Here is a 10,118-nt window from a genome sequence, read left to right as displayed (position 1 = left end):
CTTACCACAAGAAGAAGCATTACCAATTGCGGGCCAATGATCCGACCGACGTGCGAAAAGCTGCACGAACAACAACAGAGTTGTGTATGGGAACAAATTTGACACTTAAAATCCCCTATATGAAATAGCTATGAATCGTTACGGTTTTAGATGCTCCTCGAGCTTCAGAATCTTCAAAAAAGACTTGAGAATTCCGAAGTTATCAGGCTGAGAACCCTATCGACGACAATCACAGCATGTCTAAGCTAATTGTAGTTGTGGGAGTCACTGGTATTCAGGTACGTGATCAATTCCGACGGATATAATTCCGAACATCCTCTGACAATTTCTGATTTTAATACAGGGGGGGTCTGTTGCCCGCACTTTCCACCAACTCCCAGAATGGCATGTCCGCGGCATCACACGCAACCCCTCGGGCGAGCCTGCCCAAGCCCTGGCAGCAGAGGGTATTGAAATCGTGCAGGGCGACTTGGACAATGAACAGTCCCTCGTCCGAGCCTTCGATGGCGCCGCGGCCATCTTCTCAAACACCGACTTCTTCACCCACCTCTTCCACGCCATGGACCCAGCCAACCTGCCCGCCGGGCGCACGGCCAATCAATACGCGTACGACCGCGAGGTCGAGCAGGGTATGAACATCGCCGCGGCGGCGGCCGACCCAGCGGTGCTCAAGACGCTCGAGCGCTTCGTCATGTCGAACCTCAGCAACGCAAGCAAGTGGAGCGGCGGCAAGTACACGACCGTGTACCACTTCGACTCCAAGGCCGAGATGATCCGGCTCACGAGGGAGCGACAACCCGAGGTGGCGGCACGCATGAGCACCCTCCAGATGGGGCACTACGTGACCAACTGGAAGGCATTCGCGGGACTAGCGCCGCAGAAGCAGGCGGACGGCAGCTTCGTCATGTCCAGGGCGACGTCGCCGGACTTCAGGATGCCGCACGTGGTCGCGCACCGCGACACGGGACCGTTCGTCAAGGCGCTGGTAGACCTGCCGCCGGGGAAGGACCTCCTGGCCGTATCGGAGTGGATGACCTTTCCAGAATGGATGGAGGTGTGGGGCCGTGTGCTGGGGGTGAAAGCTCGATATCAGCAGATATCGCAGGAGGAGATGTTTAAGAGCGTTCCTACGGCCCTGGCAGAGGAGATCAGGGACGGCTTCGACTATATCGAGGAGTTTGGATTTGATGGCGGAGACCCGGACGTGTTAAGGCCAGAGCAGGTGAGACCGGTGCCTTGCACTCGTATTCTAGAGTCATTTGCTAACACGCGCAGCTCGATTTCAAAATCCCCTTGACGTCCATGGAGGAATACATTAAAAGCGAGGACTGGTCGTCTATTATGACAGCTTAAGCATGGCTTAGGCTAGGGGAAGGACCTTGCAAACCCAGAAGCTTTGAATATCTTTTCCACTTTATTACGACGTGCTGATATCCCAAGATATTTTCTTTGAAGACACGAAATAGCTCAGGTAGGATTGATTTACCAGATAGACCTTGGTGAATGACTATTGCAGTAAAAGAATTGATCACAATCCGTACACCTGCACCCAGCATAGACGCACGCAATCACTCCCTCTTAGGGACACTACCGCTCCTTTTGGAGCTTCTTCATGCCTATTCGCCTAAGCATCAACAGGCAATCAAGTTCCAAACGTATCGATCAATCACATTGCAGGTGATCTGCGCGGTAAAGTAGGCGATCCGGGCTGAGACGGACACTCTTGTTGTGCAGGATCATGGGCGAGACGTCAGAGATGATGGCATAGCAGACGAGTCCGACAGTCAGACGGTCAATACCGAGCCAGCCAAGAATCATGCCAGCTTTTTTTTTTTATTTTTTTTTAGTTTGCACCATCAGAATTGGATGCAGCCGCGCTTATTGACCTCGCGACAAGGAATAGAACTGACAGGGTGAGCGTACACTCCAAAGATAGAGGAGTGCAACGACCGAATCTGAGAGAAGGATACGGGACAGGCTCGGGCCACTGAAGACCATTTGGAGGCCTGTAGCTGACATCTGTAAGGAGATTCAAATTGGCAGTCAAGCTACGCCGAAGGGTTAGATCAGGGCACCTGCCAGGGCAGGTCCAAAGAATTGGTGGGGGTCGAAGATCAAGCAGCCCGTATCAGTCATTCACATGTGCACTCTGCGGAAGCAGTTGAGGTATTGTGTAACTTGTTCCACAAGAAGAACCAAGTGCATCTGCTCATGCACTTGGATTGGTGCTCACTGTGCCACGCAAATAATCTGTCCGACGCATCCACTTGGCCCCAGAAGGGAACGCTTCAAGGTCAATATCAATGCTGTGCAACCGAGCCCACATCGAATTTACTTGTAACACCAGCCCTGTGATACCTTTATGTGCAAGCTACTGGTTGGACCAGGGCGGGGACCAGGCAGCATTGCAGGAAGTGGAGATCTCTTCTCCCGACATGAGAAGAGCCCAGCCTTGCAGACAGCAGCTGGTGGAAGTCAATGGATCCATTTTCGTGAATTTAGTAATGACCTCTCCTGCATTGGATTCACAATTTCATCATTAACTAGCGGCTTTCCTTCTTCTAACCTTCTTCTCACCTCCCTTGCGCCAGCCGTTGCTTTGAGCCTGACGAGCAGTGGCAAACTTCGAATCCAGGGCTCACACTTCCTATGCCACCATAAGAGCCTCTGAAACAGTCATTATTTCTATTCGTGGTTCAAAATTAACTCGGCCGCTCAAGATCTGTCCCGTTCCGATGCACCGTGCTGTCATGTCCTCCTTCATTGAGCCTCAACCTTCTCTTCTCTACCGCGTCCTTCGGTGGATCAGTTGTCGCAACCCCAGAACAGAGCCATGGAGTTCCTCTAACTCCACCTCCTCCTCATCCGAGGAAGAGATTATCTCAGAGTCATATTTTGGCATGGCGGCAGAGTCTAGGAATCTCTATCGTGAAGAACCCGGGCTACCGTGGAGGGAAGTGCTACCTCAGTATCTCACCAGCAGTTTCAAGACAATATCGGTGCGCGACAAATTCGCCCTGGTAGTCAGGCGGCAAAGGCGTATTGGCGATAATGATGATTCCGACCTTTCTCTTTGTTCTATTACTGTACAGAGCCCCCTCATCAGAGCCTTGCTCGGCCCTGTCTTCTTCGACTATAACGGTATCAACACGAACCTGAAAAAGCTAGAATTTACGGCGCCTTTCCATGAGTTCTTCTACCGGTGGACCGAGTTCGTCCAAGCCAAAGCCAAGATAAAGGACGAGGCCGAAGTTGCACACTTTAGGCTTTTGTTTGATATCATCAGCGTCGAGATCAAACCGCACATCGAAGTGGTCGGAGATTTGATCAAAAACGGGGTGATTTCGTTCGGCCATCTTTGGTCGCTCTTCAGCCCCGGAACAGAGATCTATTCTAGGGTCGATGATCAGGACCGTCTTTACCTGCTTCTTTCTTCCAGATACACAGGCATGGCAGCAGGTATCGGCTCGTACATTCTAACATGTTGCTATGTCGAGACTGACGGCATCAACTTCGGCTTTGCCCCGGCGTTTTTGATCATCAACGCGTTCGATAAATTCAAGCCAATATCCGAGCTGAGTGCACTGCCCAGTTACCTTCACCCAAACATAGACGAGATCCGGAAGACTTTACATGCCAGGGGAAAGAAATTCGAACAATTGAAAGGATTCCACCACGTGTCTTACAACGGACACTACGACCTCTCGGAAGTGCCTTTTGGAAGCTCGCGCAAGAGATTTGTACATATAGAGATCCCCTTTCCTCATACCGACTTAAGACTAATAATTTTGCCAATTGAAGGTCCAAGATGGCAGGGTAATCGTTGACTGTGGTGTCTTCGCGAGATACAATGCAGTCTCATGTGCAAACCTATCTCCCCTAACAGGAACACCAACGCCAGCCAATTCGGTCAACATGTCGCCCATGATCGATATTGAGAACGAAAATATCACGGCTCTCTCACCAGTCATGCACGAATTGCAGCGAATGGCAAAGCTCTCACGGCGAAAATACTCTGCGCAAATACCAACACATCAAAGTCCGTTTCCCTTTCTCATTGCTCCAAATATTAGTCGCCAAATGAAGGCATGAAAGCTCATAGAGCTATCAATTGTCACTATTTACTCACTGGTTTCATGATAGGAACATATCTATCCGAGGAGCACTACGTTCTGTGCAGCCCTACCGCTAAGGGGTTCTGCCTTGGAGCCAAGAAATGGGGTGCGTATTAGACCTAATTCGGACCAGTATCATCCGAGGCTTACAATGCCATAGTGCTCCTGTACGTCGATTCAATCTCGGAGATCGAATGGAATAGCGATGCTTTCAAACATCTAGTCCTGCCGCATGACTACAAGAAAGTTGTGCGTACATTTGTTGAGGCTCAAATGTCCCAACAAGATACTTTCGATGATCTGATTCGCGGCAAAGGCAAGGTCAGTATCAGACAGCAGTGATCTACATGGAGACAAAGTCTCATGCTAAGTTTACTCAGGGCTTCATCATGCCTCAGCGGAGAGCCGGGAACAGGCAAGACATTGACTGCGGAGTCCGGTAAGTGGATCCTGGGATATGAACCTGGCAATTGCATGTCTCACTAACCATTACCGGCGATTTACAAGTTGCCGACACAATGGAGAGACCTCTGTACTCAATAAGTGCTGGAGAGTTGGGCAACGAAGCTGGCGAGGTCGAGAGGAACCTGCAGCGAGTGCTCGAGCTTTCAACGAAGTGGGGTGCAGTCCTGCTCCTTGACGAATGTGACGTCTTCATGGTGAGGCGTTCGTCGTCGCACCTTCATCGGAACCAACTGGTGTCTGTCTTCCTGCGTCTATTGGAATATTATGAAGGGGTTATGTTCCTCACCACCAACCGGATTGAGTCGTTCGACCCAGCCTTCGAGTCACGCATCCACTTGACCATCAACTACCCCAAGCTGGACCAGAATTCAAGGCTGCACATCTGGCGGACATTGATCCGTCTGGGTGCAGAAGCAGATCTTCCGAGTGATATTGACGAAGAGAAGCTGCAGGAATTTGCTGAAGCCGATCTGAATGGAAGGGAAATCAAGAATGTGGTGAAGACGGCAGGCCTTCTAGCTGCAGGGGACAAGGTTTCCCTTCGCGTGAATCACATAGAGACTGTGCTGCGTGTCAAAAGAGGCGACCGTGCTTATCTTGGCTTTGACACTCAGAAGATGCGAACAGACTACTAGCGATGTCATGAATTCAATCAAGTAAGACCATAGGACTGTCAGTGTGAGCATACATACTCTCATATTCTTTCAAGTGAGCTACTTCGTGATAGCGTGTTCATATTGAACGAGATTGGAAGAGACTATTTAACCCAAGGTTTCCCCCGGCGCGGAAGCAAAGCTGACAGGTCTGGACACCACGTGTTGCGTTGAGTACTTGTATGACTTTTGTTGCAGCTTTCTCTACTGAGATGTACCGCGCTTGTCCTCGCTCACAGAGAACCGAGCGAAATGTCCATGATGTGGATCTCGTATGAGATTGTATCTGAAAGCCTATGAATGTCTTCATTTCCATTGACCCCAGGTGCCGGATTGGCTAATGGATCTCAGGGAACATCCGTTTTCCTGCAGGTCTCCTCCAGATCATTCGTCCATTTCCCCATGATAGCTGCATGTGAGGACTTGAGGTGTTGACGAAAGTGGTCAACCCGGTAGAATTTCTTCGAAGAATTGCATTCACGAAACTTGTGACGTTCCCAAAGATGGCGAACCCTCCCATCCCAATCGTCTTCTGAGGCGTACCATGAATAGGTCGTTGTGCCTGTTCTGTCGAAATCTACACCACAGAAGTCACACGTGTCCGCCCGGCCATGCCGAGATTTTGACTCGTGGAATGCTTTGTCGTATGCGCTAAGATATGAGCAGGACCACGAGTATCTGCTGGTATGTAAGGAATTGGCATGTCGCTCCAACTCATTCTTGTTTCCAAATCGGTTCTCGCAATGAATGCATTTGTATGACATTTCGGCCTCGTGGACAATGCACATTTCGTATTCGTGGGCACTACGTTCAAGGTCGTCAGCAAGAGGTGTGGTCGAAGAACGCTCTGCCTAGATCTATCGGTTTAACTCACTCAAGCTCGTCGCGTGTCTCAAACGATTTTGGCTTCTTAGGACAACAGTTGCACATATAGAGGGCCGGGGGTCTTCCCGCCCGAGAGCTCCCTGTCATCAAATCTGATGAGAATCCGCTGCCTGGTGAGTCCAAAGCTAATGTTCCGTATGCCGCATTAATTGATGAGAACGAGTTGACAGATGAAATGGAGTTTGTCCGGTCAGACATGTCATCTGGAGTTGATAGGCAACGAGAAAAGCTGTCCGTGCTAGGTCTTCTCATACTATCGTGGTCTTCCGGAGGAGATGTGGCTCTTCTTTTATTTGTTCCTCCCGCATATCTCCTTAAACCCTCCCAACTGTCCATCTGTAAAAACCTAGAAGGAGGAGCCGGTTGATGAATGCGATCTTCCGTTTCGGAGCCATGGTACTCGATATCATCTGTACTTGCGTGTTCAGAGTCGCTGAACTGTGGCGTGTGCTCGGCGCTGGGGATGGATAGTGCCGGTTGGGGGCTCACGGCTGTAGAGGGCCTCGATGAGGTTCCTCGAGTCGAGACTCGACATTGTGCCACCACATCCGCATCCTTATCCATCTCGAATAAATTCTTGAGAAATTCAAAAGAGTTGTGCCGTTGGTCTCCGATAAAATTCTCGAGTATGGTCTTGCGCGCAGTCGCGATGTGCCCGGCCAATCTTTGATTGAGTGCTGATCCTGATAGCAAGTGGCCAGTCCCGTGGTCCGATGTGATCGGATCCCACCCAGCCGATGCGGCATCAAATATGTTGAGAGCTGTATAGCAGTACTGACTCCATATATGAGGGTCAGCAGTCAGCCGGATATTGACTTCAGCCTGAACCATCGAAAGCGTCTGGCGAACGGATGCCTGAATACAAAGACTGTAGAAGACGGAAAGCCACCATCGTCGATCACTTTGTAGAGATCTCTTGCGGAAAAAAACCCGAGAAAGTTCCAATGCGTATTGGTCGATCTGGCTCTGCAGGTCTGCGAAGCACTTGAAGCGACATTTATCTTCTGGGCCGGTACCACAAGCCTTGTGCATCCCGTGGTAGAGTAATCCATTAATCTGAAGTCTCCAAATCTCCAGGCAATGTTGTAAAGAAGCCAATGATATGATGATCAATTTGTCCTGCAAAAGGGAAGATCAGCACTGACCCCGGGCTCTCGAGGGAGTTACTAATACTCACATCTCCCACTTCGGCTGCGAACTGACTAGAAGCTACAAGTAGCTCCCTAAGTTGAGCCTTTGTTCCGAGTTTCAATTTTTGTAGGGTGGAAGGACTGTCAGTTAGCTCCCAAAAGATTTGAATGATGCATTTCCGGAAGTCGTATTGATCATGACTGTAACCAGGAACCTTCGACGGATAGACACAGGCGGGGCATCCAGAGCAGCCGATTGAGCGGCCTGTTGGCATAGTGGTGTTAATTCCGTTGGCGGTGATCGTTGCGGATAGCGTTGTTTCTCTAGCTATCAGATCTTTTAGACCTCCGCGGACCCCCAACTGCGGCAATTGAGCCGGACAGTTGCGATCGATGAGCAAATTCTGAGTCGCCAAGTTGCATCGATCTCGGGCATTCCCAAGGCAGAGACTTGTCTTCATTTGCAACTCACTTAGAGAAACGAAGCAAAGAGTGTTTGATAAACAAAGATTAATCTGCAATTCCAGTCGCCCTCGCTGGCATCCTATCAACTGCCAGGCCCTTCGACCGCCTCTGCGTGGGCAAGCTTTGCAAGGCTGGTCTATGTCGCACTTGTATTTCTGTTAATAGGGCCTTGACAATGTATCATACCAGATTTGGACTTACCCTCTTCCTGAGTATCTTGCATCTCCAGCATGCGCCTTTAGCATGCTTAAGTTCCTCCATTCCCCTTCGAACAAAATTACTTAGCCGTCCATTTCTCCGGGGGGATGGAGATGGATGGGAAGCAGGTTGCTCATCCTCAAGATTTCTCAGGTTTTCAATAGTACGCCAGAATCGACTTTCAAGCTCTCGTTGACTTCTTTCTTCTTTTATTTGATTTGTCAGCGGCGCGTCCGGACTGTCCAGATGTCCGGGCCAGGTCTGTTCCAGGTTAGACTCGTCTGTGTCCGGCTGCCCTTTGTCGGGCAGAGACTGGCATTGAAATCTTTCATTTGTGGTGTCTATTTCCACATTCTGGTCCTCAAATCCCTGAAAGTCAACACCCTCGAGGGTTACGCCTTCTGTGGAAGTGCTGTGCTGGGTCCCTTCAACCCATATGCCCGAATTCGACAAAGGCCAGTCGACAAAGTCTAGCCAGGCCGAGGACGACTCCTGGTCTAGCCCTTGATTATTTGAATCGATGCCTAGCTCAGCAGAAACAGATGGCACTGAGTCCCAAGAATCCATTGTTGTTGGTATGTGGACTAAGGACTGACTTCGGGATCATCCGGCTGCATTATTAGCTTCAGCGGAAAAGAGAGAACGCTGCTGGCCACGAGTTCGAACGACCAAGTGTGATTCACCAAACGTAGCTTTCCTTTGAATGATCCTCGGACATGTAAAGAGTGACGAAGCATTGACTGTGTGCGCCCCTCGGTATAGCTGCTGTTCTGGAGAGAGATTCGGGCTTCAATGTTGTCGGTGGACAAATGAAGTCGACTCGTAACAAGTTGTCAGCAAGACTTATGACTGCAATGGTGGTATATATGGCCGTCCAATGAAATGTTTTGCACCAGGCTGCGTGCATGAGGACCGCCTCAACCCCTGCTGGACGCATGAAGGCGGTCCAAGTAAGGCGGTCCCGAAGCGACTTGCAGTCGACATGGGTTTTGTGTTGCCCTACCCCGTATTCTGATAGCAAACCCGGACAGCTCATGTGCAACGCTTCCTATTGGTCAAATACAAGCTTCTCAAAACAAGGTACCATCAAAGACCGCCACAGCATGGGTGCCTTTTTCCACATGCTCGGGCAGCTCAATGGCATGCAATGGCGGTCTCAGTTGGACCGCCATTGGGACCGCCAGTCAAGCGACATGTCCATCAAAGCCTTTAAGATTCGTGACAGGATAGCTGCGCATCAGTCTTACACCTCATCATAGAAAAAGGGCGCCCTTCAAATCCGTATACATATTGAGATCCAACTGCCCTTTTTTTCTAATTTGAATCTGGACACATTCAGAATTGCCATACCTCGGTGCATACAATATGGATTCACACTCTCAACATATTCAAGATCTAGACCAGCCGAGCTTACATCAAAACAGGTGGCCCCCTTTGCAGCCTCAGCTACTGGGAATCTCACCGGATATCGAAAGCCGCATCACGAACTTCTTGGCTCCTGACACCATCCCTTTAGCAGGCTTTCTTGAGACACCATCGCTACCAGACCTGAAAGCATGCGATGCTTTTCTTCCGTTTCAATGGATGGATGAAAATGTACCTTTGCACCATTTTCCTCCCCAACTCGATGAACATTACTGTCATTCAGAATGCAACATCTTTACTTCGAACTCAGCGCCAAGAATGACTCGTTGTAGTGGGAGTGCAGTCAATGAGGATTGCACAACACGAGACAGCAACGATGTCCCAAGTCCCCTGCAGAACGCCTCGATCGCACTTCTGGGGAAAAACGACGTCGCAGAATTGGGATCTTCAATCGGTTCGCTCATAGTAAACCACTTGAAACGAATGAGCCCCACACAAACAGTCAAGGTGCCAGTCAACGCAAGCAACGATCCCCTTTTGCGGTCTGATACCAAGACTTTCGGCCGTGCTCATACCGCTCTTCGAAGCGACAGATCTAGGGGCCTGCCCATCAAGACACGGAAACGAGTAACCAAGGGCTTTAAAAACCCTAAACAGGGTGAAGTGGCCAAGTAACGCACAAGTCACGACTGCTTATTGAAAACGACGCAGGCGCTGACAATGTATGACAGGTCTCGCAAAGAACATGACGCAGACTTCAAATGTTCCCACCCTGGTTGCAATACTAAAGCGCTTTCGTCGAGACGCAACCTTCTGAGGCATCAAGAGAATGTACATTCGAC

General features: G+C 50.0%; 3 protein-coding genes across 3 annotated transcripts; 2 read left to right on the top strand and 1 right to left on the bottom strand.

The window, feature by feature from the left end:
- Nucleotides 1-236: 236 nt before the first annotated feature.
- J7T55_004539 (uncharacterized protein) lies at nucleotides 237-1,353 on the top strand (the record flags this gene model as incomplete). Its single annotated transcript, XM_053130240.1, has 3 exons — nucleotides 237-278; nucleotides 344-1,222; nucleotides 1,276-1,353. 3 exons carry the CDS (start codon nucleotides 237-239, stop codon nucleotides 1,351-1,353), a joined length of 999 nt encoding a protein of 332 aa, XP_052991468.1.
- Nucleotides 1,354-2,735: 1,382 nt separating this feature from the next.
- J7T55_004538 (uncharacterized protein) lies at nucleotides 2,736-5,215 on the top strand (the record flags this gene model as incomplete). The annotated part of the gene is made up of 6 exons (XM_053130239.1): nucleotides 2,736-3,740; nucleotides 3,802-4,039; nucleotides 4,144-4,221; nucleotides 4,276-4,436; nucleotides 4,496-4,554; nucleotides 4,660-5,215. The coding sequence occupies 6 exons, from the start codon at nucleotides 2,736-2,738 to the stop codon at nucleotides 5,213-5,215; spliced, it is 2,097 nt and encodes a 698-aa protein (XP_052991467.1).
- A 365-nt stretch (nucleotides 5,216-5,580) lies between these two features.
- J7T55_004537 (uncharacterized protein) lies at nucleotides 5,581-8,478 on the bottom strand (the record flags this gene model as incomplete). Its single annotated transcript, XM_053130238.1, has 4 exons — nucleotides 5,581-6,037; nucleotides 6,108-7,237; nucleotides 7,296-7,513; nucleotides 8,109-8,478. 4 exons carry the CDS (start codon nucleotides 8,476-8,478, stop codon nucleotides 5,581-5,583), a joined length of 2,175 nt encoding a protein of 724 aa, XP_052991466.1.
- Nucleotides 8,479-10,118: the final 1,640 nt, after the last annotated feature.

This window comes from Diaporthe amygdali (assembly GCF_026229845.1).
Source record: "Diaporthe amygdali strain CAA958 chromosome Unknown NODE_22_length_803717_cov_65_427750, whole genome shotgun sequence".
NCBI lineage: Eukaryota > Fungi > Ascomycota > Sordariomycetes > Diaporthales > Diaporthaceae > Diaporthe > Diaporthe amygdali.
The sequence above is the reverse complement of the archived record's forward strand: the minus strand, read 5'-3'. Positions and strand labels throughout refer to the sequence as shown.